The sequence below is a fragment of the Lathamus discolor genome, chromosome 2 (assembly GCF_037157495.1).
Source record: "Lathamus discolor isolate bLatDis1 chromosome 2, bLatDis1.hap1, whole genome shotgun sequence".
NCBI classification, from domain to species: domain Eukaryota; kingdom Metazoa; phylum Chordata; class Aves; order Psittaciformes; family Psittacidae; genus Lathamus; species Lathamus discolor.
The window spans coordinates 703,680-725,925 of NC_088885.1; the positions used below are offsets into that span (position 1 = coordinate 703,680).

The window sequence follows — 22,246 nt, forward strand, 5'->3', positions numbered from 1 at the left end:
CCCAAGTCCTTGCAAGCTCAGTGCCGCCCACAGCTTTGTAAGTATACTCTCTTCCACCCTCTCTGTCATTACTGGGCTGTTTCTGTCCTATCCCTCAAGTCAGTTGCCCCATCAAAGAGCAAAATGAGTTTGGTGAAGCCATGCTGGTGGGTTTGTTGAACACCTAGTTTCCTTCCAAAACTTCAAATCCTTACTTATGCCAGGGTCTTTCCAGGGACCAAAGCTAAGCTTAATGGGTCCTTCATTTTGGGGCTTCCATAGCTAGTGCTGCTCACCTCCAGGTGCATAGAGACTGGCTTGTCCTCCACTGGCCCAGTATTGCTCAGATGCTCTGCTGCCCATTCCCCCAGACACTGCTGGCCTGAGCTCACCTGCCTCCTCCCAGCAGCCATCCTGCAGGACCTGATTCTAGAGGAAGGCCTCTTTTCTGTCCTGCTTTCCTACCTCCTTTGTGCTTTCATTTGAAAACACCTGGCTTTCAGGTGGAGAAACACATGAATCAAATCCATCGACAGCGCAGGTCTGTCTGCCCATGTAAATGGGAAAAGCACCCCTGGAATCATTCTGGGCATCCCGTCTTTATGGGAATTGAATCAAAGCTTCCCAGAAGATGCTGTAATAATCAGGCAGCCAGGTGTCGCTTGCCAGGGAGGTTCCTCAGAGAGGTTCAAAGTCTGCCGGGAGTGGATGAGGCAATGCAACTGTGCTGATTGTTGGTGCGGGGCTGGCAATGTGAGAGACAGACTTTCCCAAGGGACCGGTGCAGAGATGCTCGTTTGCGCAAGATGCTGCGTTTTGTGTGAGATCTGAAACAAAGCCTTTACTGTTTCATAAACCGGTGACCTGATCGTCAGCACAGCTCTGCTTTATACTGCAGCTCTGCTCTCTGCAGATCTCCTCTGAGAGTTTGGGGCTCAGGGAAAACTTGGCTCTGCAGTTGATTTCCTTCCTAACAAATAGGAGTTTACACGTGAAGATGCTAAGATAGGAAACAAATGATTCTTGGCACAAATAAATAACACAGAGACCTGACTGACCTCTCCTCACATCTGGGGAAATGAGGAGGACTTAGAGCCCAGCTTTTGTCTCCCTGAATGATTTCAGGTTCTGAAGCAAGACTTTTTGTGTGAATGAGAAGTAGAGTCTGAGCTCTTAGGTTTTGTACCAGAAACATACCCAAACGCAAAACCCCCGCATAGCAGAAGTTCTAAGTAACACATAAGTCTGGCAGAATTGCATTGGCTGCTACGCTAACTGCAGAGCCACTCTGCCTAAGTTAACTGATGATGAGGAGCTTGGCCTTAATATTTATCACAATTTCTGGGACTAAAATCAACAAGTAATGCTGCTTTTGAAATGCACATGTTTAGGAATGAAGCTCGTTCCCTGCGAAGCCCATAGCTCACTATAAATTCGCAAGCTGATTTACTGGCATCTTAAATCCCTATTTGCCACCCAGAGGCATCACTTAAAGACACTTGAAGGGTAAGAGGTCTACATGAGAGGTGACGTTTGAGAGGCTGGCTGTGCTCCTGTTGATAACCACGGCACTGTGTGAAGTGCTGGACGACATACTGCATGTCCCGTTCTGCATGCTGACTGATCTTCCCTCTCCTCTTGCTTGGTTCTTGAGGTGCCTAAAATCATTTGGTGCCTAAAATCATTTGATACCTAAAATCAACTTGATGCTTGCTTCTGGATGGAACCACAGAAACTTGCCCCGGGTGAGAGCTTAGCCCCCTAGCTCACAAGTCACAGATTCTGACACTCCCCCCTCCAAATACACAAGGGAGTGATTTGTAGGTATATTCACTAAAGGCTTGCCAGACTAGGCCTCAAAGAAAACGTTAGTTGTGACATGGGTCCACTGTATCCCATGCTTCTCATCTGGGAAGTTTAGGAGAAGTCACCACCGTGACTCTGCCTGGAGTGAAGGAAGGACTAGATTTCTTACTTCCTTTCCTTCCCTGTGCCTCAAGGGATATCTGAATACATGAAGAAACTGGAAACCACATCCCAAGCTCTACTGGAGAACATCTTCTCCAGCAAGGGTTCCTCTCATTTCTCTCCAGGATGAGCCATCCCACCACGTGCTGACAAGACAGAACGGTGCACCAGCGGTTGGGATCTCCTGTGGGAGGGAGAGCTCTGGGTTGCAGAGCTAACACCAACCCAAATGAAGCCCTGATCCAGGTATAAGGATGAGCCACTTCTGCTCACCCTTCTGACTGTATTTCTCTGTAGGACGTGACACTTGTAACTTGGCAACCCAGCACCAGTGACATCACTTAATCTGCTTGCAATAAGTTTGGCAGCCATGTAAAACGCCTTACAGGAGCAAGAGCTCTCAGCATAGACACTGGCTTCCTAAGACAAAACTTGTGTGATTGTGTGCTCTGCTATTCCGCTCGTCATCCCCTCCACAGGGATTTAATTAGCACGTGGGCTAATTTCAAGCACATTTGATGGAGGTTAAATGTCTCAAAAGTACAGAGTTCCTATGAGTAGCACAAAAACTGATGGCCACGTAGAGCAGAGTCATCCAAGTTAGTGACCCCACTGAGAGACTAATGGATACTCAGAGTTATTACTATACATCAGCAAGTCAACAGAGGAAAGAGCCACCAGAAATCAGACTTAAGTCCCGCTGCTCATGAAATTGCTAACTCCTACTTGTTATTACTTGTCTTCATAAATACACTGCCTGTCTTCTGCCTCTGGCATCTGTTACAAGTGTTACTGAAGACGTCCTCTCAGAAGGAAAACAATTATTTTAATAGCACTTTAACTAAAGATACAGGCACTCCAGTTAATGAGCTGCCTTTTTGAGCCCTTGCCTGTTAAGGGCCCAGTGCAGAAGGTCTGAAAACGTAGTCCCAGGGAGCGTGACTGCTCCTCAGTGCCAAGCCCCCCGCTCCCTAACACCGTGTAAGTGAGAGCTGGAGAAGGCACTGCTGTCACAGGGAGGGTTGGTAGGGATTGCAGTTGCTGCCTGAAGACTGAAGGCAAATTCTGTGGTATTCTGTTGAGCAACATCTCCTGGCTCCTTCTAGCCCTCATCATGAAACAGAGTTTATTTGTTCAGAGTCTCTGCAATGTAGACGGTGTATTTTGGGAAAAATGTGAAAAAAGATTAATACAATTTTTTTACAACCATCTTAAAACGCCCAGAAGTTAAAGCCTTTAAAATGTAGTTGCCTGTAGGCTGATTCTTTGCACAAATGAAGCCAAAAGGCATTGCTCAGCAATATCTGCACCCACTCCATAGTTAGGGGTTCAAGCAATTCCGTATCATAGAATCACAGAAAAGTTTGTGTTGGAAGGGACCTCAAGGCTCCTCCAGCCCCAACCCCTGCCACGGGCAGGGACCCCTTCCACTGGAGCAGCTTGCTCCAAGCCCCTGTGTCCAACCTGGCCTTGAGCACTGCCAGGGATGGGGCAGCCACAGCTTCTCTGGGCACCCTGTGCCAGCGCCTCAGCACCCTCACAGGGAAGAGCTTCTACCTTTCTTAAACATTACAGTTAAAGTCTTTAAGAGCTGCAGAACCTCCTTCCAACAGAGAACAGTTTAGTTTTGATCTCTCCTCTTTGAACAATTCCTGCAGGGAAGAGGACCTTGAGACCTCCAGAACTGGCAAGCAGATGACACGACCCTACCCCTGCACTTCTCACATGGCCACCCGCTTGTTCTGGTGCCACTCTGCTGTCCAGGAACCTGTTTCACTGCCTGCTTGAGGGGACAGGGTGCAAAGTGCTCAGCCAGATTCCTGGCCACTTCCCACGTTAGGTACCGAGCTGCCTGCCAGCCAGTGAGCACCAGCAGACCACCATCAATCACTTCTCAACTATGTTTAAATGCACTGAGCTTGGGATTGGCTCGAAGATAAAATCTAGTCCCTACCTGGGTTTCGCAAGATGTGTTCTCTGTGGCCTACTCTGGCTGTCAATAATTTCACCATTGTTTTCTTAATCATTTACTGTCTGCACCCTGTTTTTAGCTTCCTCATGTTAACGCATTGCCTAACACTGGTGTCAAGTTGACTGTTTTTTCTTTCAAATAGAACTAGTCCTGTACCTTGATTCCATCTTTTGGGACTTTCTCAAAACACCCAGGTGTGCCAAAAGTTGACTCAGAGCTCAGCCAGCTCCCTGTAACTGTCATTTGGGTAATGCTGGCAAAAAGTCAGGGCAAGGGGCTAATGGAGTGATAACTCCTTTTCTCCCCCCTGCAGCTCACATTACAGGTGAGGTGCACATTACAGTATCACAGGTCATACTCCGGATTAGAGGATGGGACATTCATTGAATCCCTCCAAGCTCCATTTGCTCAGCTGCACCAGTTATCTTGGTGCTGCAGACTGAAAAATAGAGAGTATTTGCTGACAATAGGAAGTGCTGGATGAGCAGGACATCTGTTATTTTCTTTCTGGAGATGCTCCTGCCTCCTCTCTGAAACTCAGATAACCCAGTGCTGCCTGCAACATAGGTGATGCCTCAGATGGCTTTTGATGCTTTTCAGCTTTGCAACTTCTTTAATGAGACTGGACCAATTTGAAAGAACCTGCTGTAGAAAGCAGAAGAGTATGCTCTCCATTGAGATAACAGCTTGTGGAGCTATTGTCATAATAATATTGCCTTGCAAAGAGTCATTGTTTCAGTGGTTAATTGTTTGCAGTTCTGTGCTGGTTTCATCCCAGCAGGATTAGGCCCAGCAGGACTTTTGCTGCATTGGCTGCTGTTATCGCAGTGCACAAGCACTTTCCAGTAGATGTGGAAGCTTTTAATCACCTAAGCGAGCACTTTCTCCGCTCCAACAGTCAGCAGAGAGCCAGTGCCCTAATGCAGCCAGTGCCCATTCCCGTAATGGTAATTTGCTAACTCTGTTGCTCAGGCAAACAGGAGAGAAATGCATGATCCTCAGCAGAACAGCCAGTGCAAATGTTAAAGCAGCAGCACCCTGGGCAGCCTGAAAGCTCCCTGCACACCCTCATGTGCATCACGTCCTCCTTCCCCAAGAACCTGCACAAGTTCAACCTTTTCTTCTAGGTGAACCCAAATAACTTCCATTAACTTGCCATGCATAAATTGCTATTGCAAACTGTTTAATTTCCATTACAGGGCCAACCAACAGTCTTGGTATTGAAAAGATACATGCATCATACTCTGTCCAGCTAAAAGAAATCTATATAGAGTGCCAGCATCAGAGTGAGTAGCCGGCACTGCAGGCATATACTGCTCTTTCCTTTGGTTTCTTTAGGTTTTCCTTCCCCATCCTTTCAATTACACACCCCAATTATATTTTGTATTCATTGACATTGCAGTCACTCTTGTGTGGGCACAGTCAAGCTCCTTTCAAATGAGCTAATTTGGCTACAGATAGCACTGCAGGAAGCACAGCATGGGGCTTGGTGCAGTAGAAGCTGGGTAAATACTTCAGTGGCTTTACCTACACTGGCTGTGCTGGGCAGCTGCAGCTCTCAGGCCATCAATGAACTATGGTCAAGCCAGCTGAGGCACAAGGGTGATGCTCAACCAGGATTTCAGTGCAGAATGCTGTTTCGGGGAAAGGTGAGGCATGCAGTACATCAGGGACATGGGCTGAGACAGACCTAGTGCGCAGACCTAATATGTTCAAAAGCATCCCTGAAGAGATGGACTTGGCCATGTTGGTTGATGAGAAGCTTCCCATGACCCATCAATGAGTGCTTGTGCCCAGAAACCACCCTTGTCCTGGGCTGCACCCCTACAGTGTGAGCAGCAGGCCAAGGGAGGGGATTCTTCCCCTCTGCTCTGCTCTGGTGAGACCCCCCCTGCAGCCCTGATCCAGCTCTGGGGCAGCAGCACCAGAGGGACCTGGAGCTGTTGGAGCAAGGGCAGAGGAGGCCACGGAGCTGCTGCGAGGGCTGGAGCAGCTCTGCTCTGGAGCCAGGCTGAGAGAGCTGGGCTGGGGCAGCCTGGAGAAGAGAAGGCTCCTGAAGGGGAGACCTGAGAGCAGCTCCAGTGCCTGAAGGGGCTGCAGGAAACCTGGAGAGGGGCTTGGGACAAGGGCCTGTAGGGACAGGCCAAGGGGAATGGCTTGAACCTGCCCGAGGGGAGACTGAGCTGAGCTCTTAGGCAGAAGCTCTTCCCTGTGAGGGTGCTGAGGCGCTGGCACAGGGTGCCCAGAGAAGCTGTGGCTGCCCCATCCCTGGCAGTGCTCAAGGCCAGGCTGGACACAGGGGCTTGGAGCAAGCTGCTCCAGTGGAAGGGGTCCCTGCCCGTGGCAGGGGTTGGGGCTGGAGGAGCTCTAAGGTCCCTTCCAACCCAAACCAGGCTGGGACTGTGTGATCATTCACTTCGCAGAGCACTCTCGTGATTGCTTCAGATGGGGGGAAAAAGGAACCCGGCTGTAGGAGAGTGCAGTGCCGGCCACAGCAAAACAAAAAAGCCACTGAAGGTGACTGATGAGGCTTTCATGCGGTTTGGAAACGCAGCGGTGCCGCGCCAGCTGCGGAGAGGCGACCCCAAGGAGCTCCAGGGATGGGAATGCCGCAGAGAGCGCCTGAGCACCCCCGGGAGGACGCAGGGACGCCTGCTCCGGGCGGGCCCCGTGGTCCTTTCGGGTGCTGTGACGCGACGGGCGGGATGCCCCCCCCCCTTCTGTGCCGGGCCCCGCTCCCCGCCGGGACGGAGCCAGCGCCGGGGCCGGGCCGGGCGGCGGCGGTGACGCCCCGGGGCGGGGGTTGGCGGCTGCGCCCGGCCCCGCCTCGCCGGGCCGAGGGGCGGGGGCTCCCGCCGAGCTACAAGCGAGTGCCGCGGGGCAGCGCGGCCGCTGTGCGCCGGCGGCTGGAGGAGGAGGAGGAGGAAGGGGGGAAAGGAAGGGGAAGGGCGCGGGGTCCGCCTGACAGAGTCGGTTCGTGCCTGCCCGCAGCCGCCGCCGGCCTCCCGGGGGCCCATGAGCGCCGGGCGGGCAGCGCCCCGCGCCCGCCGGTCGGTGAGATGGGGGGGAGCCTGGGCTGCCACCGCGCCATCCCCCGCGACCCGGCCGACCTGTGCCACAGCCGCAAGTTCAGCGCGGCGTGCAACTTCAGCAACATCCTGGTGAACCAGGAGCGGCTCAACATCAACACGGCCACCGAGGAGGAGCTCATGACCCTGCCCGGCGTCACCCGCGTGGTGGCCCAGAACATCGTGGAGTACCGGGAGTACATCGGCGGCTTCAAGAAAGTGGAGGACCTGGCGCTGGTGAGCGGGGTCGGGGCTGCCAAGCTGGAGCAGGTGAAGTTTGAGATCTGCGTGAGCAGCAAGGGCAGCTCCGTGCAGCACTCGCCCAGCTCCCTGCGCAAGGACCTGCCTGCTGAGCATCACCTCTCCGCCACCAAGATCAACATTAACACGGCCACCCCGGCGCAGCTCATGAGCATCCGCGGCATCACCGAGAAGATCGCCAACAGCATCGTGGACTACCGTAAAGAGCACGGCCCCTTCAAAAGCATCGAGGACCTGGTGAGGATGGACTGCATCAATTCCTCCTTCCTGGACAAAATCAGGCATCAGATTTTTGCGGAGCGTTCCCGGCCCCCTTCGACGAACACCAACGGTGGCCTCAACTTCACCGCCAAGCCTCACCCCAGCCCCACCTCTCTGAGCCTCCAGAGCGAGGACCTGGACTTCCCTCCTGGGGGTCCGACCCAGATCATATCCACTCGCCCCTCTGTGGAGATGTTTGGGGGGGTGAGGGACGGCAGACCCGTCCTGAGGGTGGCTACCTGGAACCTGCAAAGCTGCTCCGTCGAGAAAGCCAACAACCCAGGTGTGCGGGAGGTGGTGTGCATGACGCTGCTGGAGAACAGGTAAGAGGCAGCACCGACCTGTAGGTGCAGGATTAGAGGTTAATGCCTTTGGGGTTTGGGCACTTTAGAATCCTGTTGTCATCCTAGTGGGACTGCCCCTTCCCAGGGTTGCCAAATGTTTCCCATTTCTTGCATCGAACCCTGGTTGAGTCTAATGCTGGAATGACCCTTGATAAAGCCTCTGCGCTCCTTGAAAGGTGGTGGTGCACCTCCTCAGGAGGTTGATGTGTACACACATCTGTGTGGGGAAGACTGAGCTGCTATGGTCAGCCACATTGGGCCTGTTAATGGGATTGTTTCTCCGTTAAGAGCCATTTGAACAAGTAGTAGAGGACTGTGTTTCCTGCCAGAAGCTGGGGAGGAGCAGCAGAGGAAGGGCTGCGCTGTCTGTGCCCTGTTTCATACGGTGTTTCCCCGAGCATCTTACCGCTGCCGTGGGAGGCGGGATGCAGCGCTACACCCGCCTCTGCCAGAGCTGCCCGGCTGAGACCTGCCGGTGCCCTTTCTCCAGAATGTCTCGTTTGGGTGGTGACCTCCTCAACGTCAGCGTTAGGGCTGTAGTCCGTTCCTCCTCGCATCAGCTCCTCAAATCAGAAAGGGCTTTGGAGCACTGTCAGGATGGTTTGGGCTGTGTAACAAGCGTGGAATGCCATGGCTCATCCCGCAAGGGTGACACGGCTTATTAATGTGTGGTCATGGGGCATCTGCTGAGCTGCAGGGGCCACTCACCCCTGGGGATGCGAGACACGGGGTTGTGCTGGCCCTATGCCTGATTCAATTGAGCTGGGGGGCACGGGGCCAGGTCTGTTTGTGGTGTGTTGAGTGGGATGGTACTTCTGGTGTTAGAGGCTGAGAGCTGTAATTTATCTCTTTATTTGCTTGCTTTGGTAAGGTAATGGGCAGCAGTGCTGGGGGTGTCTCTCTTGCTAAACTTTCTGCTTGAAACACAAATGTAAGGATGCAATAAGGGTTTTGAAACAACTCCTGCCCTTTCCTTTCCATGTGTGAAATCCGTCCCAGCTGATCAGCATTTAGTATTGGGAAACTTAACTTGTCTCTCTGGCTGCTGTTCAAGCTTCCAGCTGGAAATGAATGGGGGCAGGGGAGTCTTGGGCTACTGCAAAAGGGATATTGTGGGGAGGGGAAGTGCTGTTGAGCTCTGGTAGTGCTGAGGGCTTTGTCTTTTTCTAGTCATACGCTGAATAACGGCTCTTGGTGTGGTTGCAGGGGTCAGGCATGTGAGAAAGACAGTGACAGTATGTATACATACATATTTATGTAAATATATATATATAATGGTTTTTTGTTGGTTTTGTGTTTTGTATTTTTTTTAAGGACCTCATCCAGTAAGGTGCTGTCTGTCACTTTGGCATCTTAGTTCTGCTCTTAAATGCATGGTACTTTGTTTCCATCCAGCTTAGCAAACATGTACTTGGTTGCATGAGGTGGTGTGAAAGATCTCTTGATACCTTAAAGTTTAAAAGGAGCCTGATGCAAGCACGGGGTTTTGTTCTGTTGTAGTACATGTAGATGTGCCATCCGTCACCCAGGGAGAATGTGATGCAATTGCTGTCTGTACTTAATCCTGTTTGTGACAATGTGAGATGCTGGAGCAATGTGCATCCACATTGTGCATGTTCTGCAGGCGAGCCTGCAGAACCTTGCTGGGAAATAGATGTGAAAACAGCAAAAAGTCAACACAGTGCAGGAAAAAAGTGTAAGTTGGGAAAAGTCCTACTCAGCACCTTGGGGAGGAATTTCCTCTTGCTTGTGCTGGCATTGCTGAGGTCAGTGGAGCTTTGCAGCTGTAAAATAGCCCCAGCTGAGGTCAGAACCTGCCTTCTTTCTGTGTGTTTAATCCATGGTCTCCCTCCCAGCTGTGGCTGTGTACCATGGGAACTGATAAAATGCCTTGCAAACTAATCTTTGCCCAGGTAAATGAACTTCAGTTGATAATCAGCTGGGGACATTAATCATTTGTTTCTGCAAGCCAGAGCATGCTGCTGCATGGGGCTCCCCAGCACTTCTGCCATGTCAGACTCATGTGGTGTGTTTTGAAGGCGCATTGTGTGGTCAGTGGATGTCCCACGTGGGGTTGCTGAAGTCTCCAGCTAGGACCCAAGCTGTTTCCAGACGGATCTAAAGGATATTTGGTCCAGCAGAAAGCAGGTGCTCTAATGAGCTATGCTGCTGGGCACTTGCTCGCTGATGCACTTGGTGCACAGATGCCTTCATGTATGCAAGCATGCTCCTGCATGCAGGTCCCTTATAGTCTAGGGTAGTCACAGGAGCTGGACTAGTGCCTTGTTGCAGTACTGTTATTGGAGGACTTTCCTCGCTTAGCTTTTGAAGTCTGGGAATAAAGCACAGCAAGAGAAGACTCTATTGAAACAGTGTAAAGAGCAGAAAAGAATCTTAATTGGCGATCTCGGGGACTTTCATGCTGGTTGAAAGGCTGGTTTGGGTGTGCTTTGTTGTCTGGTGGTGTTTTTTCTCATGACTAGTTTGCAGCACATAGCTTTGAGACCCCTTGTTCTTTCAGGCATTGACAATGGGGAAGATTACTGCTTATTCACAGGTGAAGTTAGAAGATGAAGGTCCTCCTGTCTTCCAGCCCTGCATAGCCTCTGCGCTGAGGGACCAGTTGTGCAGGAAAAGACGGCCTTGCCTTCATTCAAAACAAAAAGCAAGAAGATGTGATCATGTAATCTGCTGAAGTGGGGAAGGAAAAATTCGGCCCAAAATGTTCACGCTTGAGCCCAGAAGTACTGCATTTCTGAAGAGCAGTAAAGGGGACACGTACCAAATCAGCAGCATGGCTACTACTGCCCAGCTGGTTTGAAACTCATCGCTGCAGTACAGAAATAATAAATCACAGCAAGGTCCTCACCCTCTTTCTCATATTACAAGTTTCTATGTTTATCACAGTGTCTGGAGTGGAGGAACGAGGTGTTTTCATTCAGAGGACCAGAGGGTAATTTTAGCAGAGATTAACAAGATGAATGTGGAGGCGAGCGTGATAGTGTGTAATTGAAGTATCAAATGTGGGGTGAATTTGCCCGAACCTGCAATGTTTCTTGCAGGCGTGGCTTGGCAAATCTGGGGTTTGCTGACGGGATCAGAGCTGGCCTGGGTATGCAGGTCATCCCCTCTGCTGACCTTTGTGTCCTCCCTGTTCTTGGTGGACGGGGAAACCAACAGTTTCTCAGCAAAACAAGGGTCAGCGTAGCATGGTTAATGGGGAGAGCAAGTTCAGGTCAAAGTGTTTTAATGGGGAGGAAAAGCAGCCCCAGCGGAGGTGTTGCCTCTAGTCAAGGATCAGTGGAGAGTGTGCTAAAGGTGCACCCTCTAGCTTAATTGCTTGCTAGCAGCCAAGGGCAGTGATCACTTGTGCACCTTTCCCAGCATGGTTTGCAGTGGGGCTTTTCCAACTGGTTTTTGTTACGCCTTATAGTACTGAGCAGTAACTTTGTGAAGACCCCTTAATAATAATTGCCTTTTTCTTGTAAGCACCCTTGCAGTTGAGTAAATGACATCGATCGAGGGTCTGAAAGGCAGGAAGTGTATTCTCTTAATGCGTTTTGTAGGGAAGGGAGCCTGGATGAAATGATCTAGCAGCCCGTCCAGTTGTGTCTTGAAATGTTCCAGTGCTGGGGGCTTTCCTGTATCCCTGGGAAGGTTGTTCCAGTGATTGACTGGGTTTTGTTTTGGCTTTTCTCCTTGGCTTATTTTCTTGCTTGGACAGCAAGCCTCCATGCCAGCTCTTTGGGAACATGCCAACGCCTCTTCTTCCTCTAGCTTTGTAACTGGTTAGCTGTTTGCACTTTGGTTACATAGGAGTTTACAGGTAAGAAGTTAACCTCAGTTAACTCAGACACCCAAACTGGTGCTCCCGCTGGGAAAGGGGATGTAAGCCTCAGCCCAGAATAGCCTCCTGGGGGGCAGTGGGTGGGCAGGCAGTCCCTGGGTAACCCTCACTGTGCCCCATGGTCGGAAGCTCTTTCTCCTTGTCCTACCTACCCCAGGTAGGTGTCCCAGGGGAGCAGTCACCCTAAGCACATCCTCTCAACACCTAAACCCAAGGCAAGCTCCTGAATCATGCTCTTTCTATTGAGATATGAGGAAAAAAACATCTTGTCCCTGCACTAGATGCCAAAGGGAGGAGAACTGCTTTCCCCTTGCTCCCTTACATTAAATAATGGGTTGGTGGGGATGTTTTTCTCTTCAGTCTCTTAGTCAGGACCGAGAGGTGGGGTCATTCCAAGGGACAATTATATACTAGTGGGGCTTGATGCTTTGTTTGGGAAGGTGTGCTGTGTGGTACCCTGCCTGCTGGCTTGTAGCTGCGTTTCCTCCCCCAAAACAGACATCATAGTAGTTTATCCTAGTAGTAGTAGTAGTAGTGATGGTTGTACTTGTATCCTTCAGAGGCTCAGCACCAGCTTGTACTTGTTATTTCAGCTCTGTCACTGCAGCTCTCGGTGGCCTGGCAAAGCCCCGAGCTGTGTCTGGTTTATGTCTCTTCCTTTAGACAGCCGCTTGGTTTTTCTCCATTGGGTTAATACTAGGCTGGAGCCTTGCCAAGAATAATTCCCCTGCAAGAAAAGATCAGGAAAGAGGGCCTGGCTGGAGTAACCTGACCGTGCTAATAAGTCTTAAATGGCAAAAGAACAAGTACACCCTTTTCTCCTTATGTAATAGGGAGGAAATCCTGCAACTTCAGGGAAAACTTGAGAAAAAAGGAATGGTAGATGGGATCTTCTATGTGCACCCCACAGAGGGGTTTTTATGAGCAATAGAAATACAGATGTATGAAAAGCCACTGTTAATTTGTACATTCTAATACCTCTAAGGGCAAACAATATGGGGTGATGGAAGAGCTGTTGTGTTTGCAGGTTTTGGTGTTGGCTTTTGTGATTGGTTTTTCTGTGCATTTGTTTTTTGGCTGCACCTATATGAGGATAACAATATTTTCCTTGCTGTAGACTAGTGGGGAAACTGAAGCTGCCTTCTGCATGCAGTCTGGCGGGGCAAGCAGCAAGATATTCTGAGGTCAGACCCGGAGTTACACCATTCTCCAGTGAAATGAAACTCCACTGATTTAGTCCTGTTCAGGATTAGGCACATTCCTTTGTCTGTTGAATCACATGGAGGCTGCAGAGCTCAGTGCTGAAAAGCATGACCATCTCCGGGGGGGGGTGGGGGTGAGTAAGGGCTCCTCTGCACTACTGCTCCCACCTTGGGTAGGGATCCCAGCCCCTTTTAGGACTGCCGCTGGGGGGATGTCAGTGGCTTAAATTCAGTGAATTGTATTCCATTTCCAAACCTCTGCTTTCTATGGATGTAGCACTGAGACCTTCTATATGGGCATTGCCTGCTCCTCCAGTAGGAAAGAGGTGGGTCCCTTGCTCAAGTCTTTTGCAGAAGAGATCAAAAGCAGTGGGTGAACGTGCAGCAAGATCGTGAAGGCTGTACCCCATCACTGTGTCCAGCCTTCTGGAGGAGGAGTCTGGAGCCATGCATTGCACAGGAGCTTGTAGGGATGGATGCACCGAGCTGCCTGTTCCTGCTTGGTCTCTGTTGATCACTGTGGATCTGGTGGGTTTGCTGCAGCTCCCGCAGCTTTGCTGCCTCAGACATGGCGCAGGGATGTAGGACAGGCTTTTCTCCTTTAAAAGGACATCTGGGCATCTTGTTGACTTTGAACAGCTGCCTCGGTGTCCTCCTTGAACATCTGAGAGGCTGTATGCAGCAAGCCATTTCTATCTGCTTTAAAGTTGAGAATGTGGCTGGAAAAATGCTGTAGTTAAAGACCAGTTTATCCATATAAAATAAACCTTATTTTAAAGCTATAATTGTACCCTGCCACTGTTACTTGTGCCATAAAGCCTGATTAAAATGGAACAGATCAGTGGGGAAAGCATTTGTTCATGTATTATTCTTTTTCTCCTAATGTGTACTTGATATATCTGGCAGCACGTAGTGGCTGCATAGTTTCAATACATGCCTGCTGGGTTATTCTGGACGTTTATGATCATGTCACTGGATTCATGTTGCAGATGGCAGGTATTCTGGTAAACCAGGGCTGCGAGTTTACTTGATCCTGCAGGGTTTGCTGTACTCCGTGTAGCAAAAATGAAATGGGTTTGTTGATAAGAGAAGAGAAGCTTTTAGGGAGACCTTAGAGCAGCTCCAGTGCCCAAAGGGGCTACAAGAAACCTGGAGAGGGGCTTTGGACAGGGGCCTCTAGGGACAGGCCAAGGGGAATGGCTTGAACCTGCCCGAGGGGAGACTGAGCTGAGCTCTTAGGCAGAAGCTCTTCCCTGTGAGAGCTGGAGGAGCTTTAAGGTCCCGTCAACCCAAACTGATCCATGATTTATGGTAATAAGTTGGAGGCTCAGCGAGTGATGCTGCTCTCCCTGCTCCTGAATCCTGGGCACAGGCCACAGAACTATAACCTCATCCTGCTAGACTTTTCAAAAAGCTTGTGCCACATGGCTGTGAAAGACAGACCAGTGCTTATGCACAGAAACCTTTAATCTGGGATTCTGCACTTTGAAGGCTCGTGGTACAGCTGCAGGGAGGCTGTGTTTCTAGCTTTGGCTTTAAAAAGAGCAATAGGATGGTTTTTAAAGGCAGAAGATGCTGCTGCTGTTCTTACCAGGAGAACAGACCAAGGGACTATAAGCAGAGGAATTCAGTACTCCCAAGTGTTTGAAAAGGTGCGTGCAGAAACTTGGTCAGTCCTTAACTAGAGGAGAGCACTGCCTCTGCAGCCAGGTGCTGGCCTGGCCCACTGTGAGCACAGCTCTGCAGCCGTGTTAAACAGGGACATTTAGGAGAATCTGGTTTTGTAGATTTGGCTGGGCCCTTCTGGATGGAGTTGGGCTTCAGTGTTTCCTACAGCTGCGTTGTTAGGAGGGCTCTGCTGCTTCAGGCTGTAATTAGCAGTTCTCTGGGAGTCTTGCCCAAATAATGATTTCAAGGCTTGGCCGGATGAGCAGAGAAAAGTTGATAGGACGCAAATTACAGTGTGCCTGTAACTTATTGTGAAGTGGCATTGTTCTGCATGGTGATGCGGGTGTAAGCTGGCAGATGGAGGCACCGTGTCCTTACTGAAATAATTACAATAGGCTGCACTAATTTCTCAGCACTATTATATGGTGCGGTGATGGAGACAAGAACCGTGGCACATTATTAATAACAGTGCTTTAAAAATAGGAACCCTATTGCTGCTGCTTTTCCAGATTTTATTTATTACTTGATTATATTCGGAGCTTGGCTTTGTTTGAATAATAGCTGATTTATTGGAACAAAAGTGCAAAGGCTTTGCTGAGTGGAGGGTGAGACCTATTAAAGGAGTCCTTTCCTGTGTTAGAGGTGTGGATGTGCTCTCCACGAGGCTTCAGTCTGGTCCCCTCCCTTGTCTCTGGTTCATTACAAGTTCTGGAATGCTCTATAAGGTGCTGAGAGTAGGGTGGGCATCATATCAACAGCAGATAAATAGTGAAGGGAATAAGTAGCACCATCGGGGAGGATCAGTGCTGCTGACCTCCTTTTCTATCCCTGCTTCTGGGGGGTTGTGCATGCAGGAGCCTCGCATCAGTGCCAAGCTGTTATTTTCAGTGCCTGTGGTAAAATTATGAGAGGCTGGTGAGTAGGAGATGCTCTTATCCTGCTTGTGCACAACGCGTGCGCATGTTCCAGAAGCTGAAGTGTGCATGGAAATATAATTAGAATAATCCGTATGGAAAAGATACATTTGGGATTATATTGTCACTTATGCTAAGGATGGCTGGGAATGCTGTGTTTGCAGTGGAATGAATGCAGCCAGCTTGTGCAGAGCGGGTTGGAGCCCCTCTGCTATCTGGAAGGGAGCCGCATGGCTATGCAGCCTGTCCCGTCTCTGTGTCTGTCACGGAGTGGGGGGAGCACACAGTAATGTCATCCTGCCCTTTGTGGGGAGCATCCCACAGGGCAAAGCTGTTCCTATGGCTCATGCCTTAGGCTTACAGATACGGAGGAGGAACTAGAAAATGTCCTTTTCCTCCTCCATGGCTATTTTCTGCCCTAGTTTTAGAGGCGTTCCGGGTAACGTGCTCAAGCTCCTCTGCAAATTGAGCCACAACAGCTGTCCGAGGCGTTCAGAGCTGAACAGGGTTTAATGGGTCACTGAACTGCTCAACAAGGCTTTTCCCGTGCGTTTTGGTGGCAGCCTTCCTGCCCTAAATCCCTCATCCTGCAAAAACACCCTGCCCTTTGCTTAACAAGGGGGATGCAAAGCACAAACCTCTCCCGGCTGCAGCATCAAGAGGCTGTTGCTTTCAGACTTAGCCTTCTGCCTTCAGCAAGCTGGAGGCTTGGTCCAGCCTCGCTCAGGGTCATTTCCAGTCAGTGCCCTCCCTCCCTCACCCAGGCTCGGCTGGTGTGAAGGTTAGCCAGCTCCCTCCCAGACTGGAAGCAGTGTGCTGCTGGGTACGCACTGGATGTTAACTTAGAAACCTCGTGCCTGGTTTCTTTATTTAAGCAAGTAGGACTAAGGGCGGCTCCAGCTCAGTGCCCCTGAATTGCAGGGTGCTGTGGCAGAAGCAGCTCTAGTTTGGGACTGGAAAATAAGCTGTAGAATAGGCAGGTTTGTTGCTTTTCTGCATGCAAGGTCAGTTCCATAGGTTTGCTGTCAAGCCTGCTTGTAGCATTTGAAACTAGTACCTTGCTCCTCTCTTTCTGTCTTCCTAAGCATATAGAAGCACGGAAGAGTATCCTTTGTGATGGGGATTCACAGTCTAAGTTGGGAAGGACCCATATGACTTGGTTTAAACCAGTCTGCGTTTTAAACAAGACAGTAGCTTTCCTTAAGCTACCATAGGCAGATGATGGGGTCCCACACGCAGACCGCCTGAGGGAGGTCATGGGCTTGTTCCCCTCTTGCGGCGTGTGGGGCTGGTGGTGGTGAGGCACATACCAGCATCGCAGTTCGGGGGAGAGGAAGTACACTGTGTCTGCAGGAGATCCCAAACATGTCCTAAACATCAGAGCCACTGCTGAATTAAGTGTTAAAATAAATGCTGTTGGCACGAAACTGCTGCAGTGGTACCTGACTGCCGTTTACAGCCTTTCTACTGACCAGCCCAAGTTTACCCATGATTTTGTCAATGCAATGTTTGGCTATCTGTCTGCCTATATCTTCCTGCTAGTTCTTTGTACAGCTCCTTCCCATATCTCTCGCTGTGTTTACGCTCCCCTTTCATAATCAATGGAGATGGCACTACCGGCACTGCTGGCTGCTGTCCTCTGCGCTGCCTGCCAGCCTGGACACGTGGCATTGAGCAATGAACAGCATGTGGCCTGGGTGAGGGTGAAGGGGTTGGTTTCCAGCGTCCTCAGAGGGGTCTCTTGCTAAATATTACCCTTTGGTTACCAAAAACCCCACCGTGATTTCTTGTTTCAATTGTGTCTTGAGTTCTCTGGTGCAAAAAGGGAACTACGGCTTAAAGGACAAGATGAAGGTTCAGGGACTGAGCAGTCCTCCATCAGCAGCTCCTGGGTTTAGCTGGTGTTTGTTCAACTTCCATGCAGAGCTGTTGGCAGTGAAATCTGTGGATGTGTTGCCGGTAGCTGAAGGTTGTGCTGCACAAGCAAAAGCCACCTCTAAGCATGTGGTGTTTCCCATTCCAGTTTTAAACTGAGACTACTTGGACTTGTTTGTGGTTTGACTTGCTTCTCCGTCCGCTCAGTACAGCAGTGCTTTTGAGGAGCTGGGTGCAGCGATGATGGTGACCCTCTCTACTGCCCAGCCGTGCACTCGGATTTGGCAGAAAGAAAGTGGAAGTAAGGAGCTGGGCAGATTCCTGTACATTGATTGTCCACAGGTTGAGAGGAAACTGCCTCATAAACCTGCCTCTATCATTGACCTGACCTCTGAACCTTGCTCTTGTGGTCTGAACGTGATCCCCTTCCTTGTCCTCTTTCCGCTCCTACTGAAACTAAAGCCTTTCCGCTGGTGTCCCTTGGCTTTTAAACTGTCTTCCACACCTTCAGTTATTGCAAGTGCTTCTTGACTAAGCCTTTGCTTTCACACCGTGAGGGTTGAACGGGATCATCTCCTACCTACAAGGCTGAGGGCTTCAGTTCCCTTGGGTCATCCATGATATTTTCCCCAAAATCGTTCTAACACTCTCTTCTTGTTCCAAGATGTGCTGCAGTATTTCCTTCTCGTCCACTGAAGCCTCTTGCCAGGCAGTTTGAAAATCAGTTCCTTTTAAGATAGCTCGAGTTTCAGGCAAAACCTGCTTAAAAGCTGCAGCCTTGCCTTTTGTCAGGGGAGTTACAAATCCGTGTAAATAGAGGAGGCTCCTGTACCATTGCTTTAGAGGAAAAAAGCGTTTCTGGTTTTGATTTCTGTTCCTCAGAGGTGCTTAAATCTCTGCAGGAAAGCACCTGGTTAATGTCATGGTGTGCTGGACGTGGGATTACCTTTGACTTGCTAGAGCAGTTGTTTAAAAGCAGTTTGTATGTATGTTAGGAGCTTGGCAGCACACGTGCTCAACAGTCTTGTTGCTATCTTCAGTTGAGCCTCTCTGATTATGCTGCACGGTTGGTTGCTGCACCCACAGTTTATGATTCCTCTTCCATATGCATCTTGTCTTCCTAAAGATAGTGTCTAGAGACGTCAGCTCTGTGGGGAGAGACTGATGAATTTATATGAGAAGAATCTTTTGGTCTAGCAGCTCTTCAACACCGTGTGTCGTTCAGCATTTCTCTCAAAAATAGAAAGTACTCGAGGAATATCAGCCTTGTTACGGCAGCAGTGCTTGTCTTTGGGGTCTGGGAACAGCTTGATTTGCTAAACCCTGGTATCTGTGGGAGAAGAGCCGAGTTGTCCATGCAAGACTTGCCGTGGCCCAGCTTTTCAAGTACTTATTGGTATATTTTGGGGGATTGCTTGGAGTCTACAGCCAGATCAGCACCAAGTGTGGGTCCTCTCTTAGTATGTAAGGGTTTTTTCAGCTAGCAATGAAAGTACCATCTTCTGAAAACTCCAGTTCTTCTGAAGCAGAGATTTGCACGATGACCATACTGTCATTCCTGTCTCCATCCCTGGCAGTGCTCAAGGCCAGGTTGGACACAGGGGCTTGGAGCAAGCTGCTCCAGTGGAAGGGGTCCCTGCCCGTGGCTGGGGTTGGAACTGGATGATCCTAAGTTCCCTTCCAACCCAAACCATCCATAAACTGTGTGTGTATATCTGCTGCGGGGCAATTTCATCTTATTAGAGAAGAAGGTCATACAGCAGCTTAAATCTGCCATCCAAAGCACAGAGATTGTTGCTTCCATTTTTATTATTCCTAGTGCTTGATTCAAGTTTCACCTCCCAGGTGTGCTCCTCAAACTGGGATGCTCCTGGAAATGCTGCCAAATCCAGAAGTTTGTTCCCATTGAGTTGCTGGTTAAATTTTGGGCAGTTTGCTTATTCCTAGTTTCCACCTCCTGGATGCTGCATCCAGTCACACACCTGTGCATGTTTCCCTGGTTTTGCGTCCTATTTTCCATACTGACATTTTGGTTTATGGGTGCAATGAATGGAAAGCTTGATATTTTAGTACTGTATTACTGCCTATAGGTATTAAATCATTGGTTTGGTTGTTTTTATAGATTGCTCCTATGGCACAACTTCAGGAGCAAGTCAAGCTGACAAAACCTGTGTGAGACACACCTCTTCAAATAATCTGAAATGCTCTTCATGGAGCAATGATTACTTGATCCTTGGAATAACCAAGAACTGGTATGAGATCAATGCTGTGAAAGGGTTGTCATTTCTGCTCCTTGGACTTTGTAGGCCTCTAAGTGCATGAGCGCTATTGATAAGAATCACTGGAGCCCTCTGTGCTTTATGTTCAATATAGAACCCAGTAAAATGGTCACTGGGGCTCAGCATGCAATGCTTTTGCTCTTGCTCCCTGGGGATGCCCACATTGGCACCAGTTTTGTGGGGCTGTCACCTCTTCAAGCTGGAGAAGGTCAGTGGCAGAGCGGAGGAAGGCATGGCACTGCAGTGGCTGGCAGGGCATCAGGGTGAAGCAATGGGGAATATCTTTGTGAGCATCCACACGATCCTGTTTCATGCCCTGCACGTAGCTCATTAGGAGCCGCTTTATCTGCCTTGGAGCTTGTTACAGGCACATGAATCATGTCAAAAGCTGTGCGAGACATAACTTTGCACCACTGTGTGCAGCACATCAAACGCCATCTCCTCCTGTCATCCCTTTCTAGCATGTGATTGCACTTCAGCTCTAACGTTTGGAGAGCCCTGGGTCTGGACAAGCAGGCTTCTCATTCCCACCAAAGACTGGCATTTCTAAGACTGTTTTGTGCTGAAGCTTCTGACCTAAATAAGGTTAAGGAGCTGGACTGCACAATCAGCATCCAGTGCCAGCAAGAAGAAAAAACATAAAAGCTAAGCTCGAGCCACCCTTCCCAGCTTTGCCAGGGCCAGTCTGTGTGCAGGGCTCTGCAGTCCTCTTGCATCCTTATGCTTTAAAGGCTATTCTCGGGTCCAGACGTCCCTGAGCCTGGCACACAGGGGTACTCTGTGACTGGGAAGCTTTCAAAACTCCTTCCTGCGTGTCATTGTGCCGTTGGAAGCTGGGATTGCTTCCAGCTCACTGAAGACACTCTGACATTGTTCCCTCCTAACCACCTCCTCCCTGCAGAGCATGGTTATGCGGGAGGCTCGCATGTTCCTTTGTTGGCTTTCCACGTGGGAACACAAGCGGCGGTTCATGGGAATAAGGTAACCCCGAATTAGTGATGAGCCAAGGCGGAGGGCGGCTGTATGGGGTGATGGTGGTATGAGTGCTTGGCTCTGTGGCTAGCTCTACGGCTGCTATGACTAGCTGGGCTGGCTTATGGTGGGGCTTCATTTATCTGCTTGCTGGCCTGCCATCAAGAAGCACAGATACTCAGCATGGTGGGGCTCTGGGATTGCAGCAGGAGGAAATGATACTTCCCTCTTGACCCTGCTTGCAGTCTCTCAGGGGTGCTTTGGTACTGGTTCACAGTTTCTTTTTGTGTGCAGGTAGCCAGGGGAAATAAAAGCAGGTTAATGGGACAGGGAGGAGGGTGCTTGCTACTGAACCAGCCTTTTTTCTTCCCAAACCCAGGCACAAGGAGAGAGAGAGAACAAGGTAATGAATAGACAGATATATTCAAGTGTCTTTACGAGGACATCTTTCAGTGCAGGGATTTGAGCTTGGAGGTTTGGATTGCATCATTCTTAAGGTGATAGCCTGGAGGTCAACCCACCTGACACACGAAGGTGCTGCTCCAGAAGACTTTGCGCACCCCTTCAGGCTTGCAGGCCTGAAGAGAAAGAGCAAATAAAGGAAGAAAAGGCATTTTTTTCCAGCTCAGCTGTTTCACCTTTTCCTGGGTGTAGCAGATCAGGAGCCTGGTTGAATTGAGATCTTCTGATGCACCTGGCTGTGCTGCTGTTAGCTCTCCTGGTATTACTAGCGGTGGGTGTTAGGATGCTGAAGGAGTTAGTCTGAGGAAGAGAAAGCTGGGGTAGAATGAAAGCTGGGGTCAGAGGCGTGCTGGAGGAGCTCAGGCACAGTTTGACGGCTTGGTTTTTCTTCAGGGTGGCTCCTTCTAATTGTGAGAGCCTGTAAGCAGCTTTACCCATGAGCACCAGCCAGCATTTGATCAATGGCACACAGATGGCACCAGCCACTGATCCCTAAATCAATGGTGGATAGATGTAAGAGACCATTCTCAGGTTCAGGCCCTAATGTTCAAGTCTTGCCTGTTCTGAACATTCAAAAATGGTGAGGATAGTCTCTAAAAAATAGCAGGATTAATTCAGGGCTGCACTATCACACAGTTGCAGACTGCTGTGATCCATAACATCACACCTTTTGCATTCATCCCACAGAGCTGTGCCCTGTGGATAAGGCTGCATGCCCCAGAGAATGGAAAGCTAAGCTGGGAGGGGTAGGATGCTTCAGAGCAAGGTTGCACGATGATACCCGTGGCCCGCTGCTGTCTGCTGGGAGCTGTGGGGCATGTCCTGGTATGACTTGCAGGGCACGGCAGTTGGAGGAGCCTTGCTGCGCGTCCTCCCGCTAACCCGCATCCCTTTCACCTCGCATCCTGTAAGCACGGTGGGCGTTTCCCTTTTTCAAAGAGCGTTTTAGAGCGCTATTGTGCTTTGGGATGGGGGTGGGGGACAGAGGAAGGCGAAAGCTCAGCATCCCGGCTCCGTTGGTTTAGCGGGTCGGGTGGTTTGCCTGCCACGTGAAGAGCTTTCTTCAGCACGGAGCTGGGGGGTGCGATGTTTTGTGGCGATGCTGACTAATCCGTAATGTTCCTGCTGGGGGGGGTTAATCCCAACAAAGTATTGGCTCACCTCGTGGTGTTAC

General features: G+C 50.0%; 1 protein-coding gene across 1 annotated transcript in view; it reads left to right on the forward strand.

Moving 5' to 3' along the window:
* The first annotated feature begins 6,837 nt into the window (after window positions 1–6,837).
* Window positions 6,838–22,246, forward strand: part of EEPD1 (endonuclease/exonuclease/phosphatase family domain containing 1) — a 52,774-nt gene continuing 37,365 nt past the window's right edge. The window contains exon 1 of the mRNA XM_065665361.1: window positions 6,838–7,832. Within this exon, the coding sequence (XP_065521433.1) occupies window positions 6,979–7,832 (854 nt within the window). The 5' untranslated portion in view covers window positions 6,838–6,978. The remainder of the gene's footprint in view (window positions 7,833–22,246) is intronic.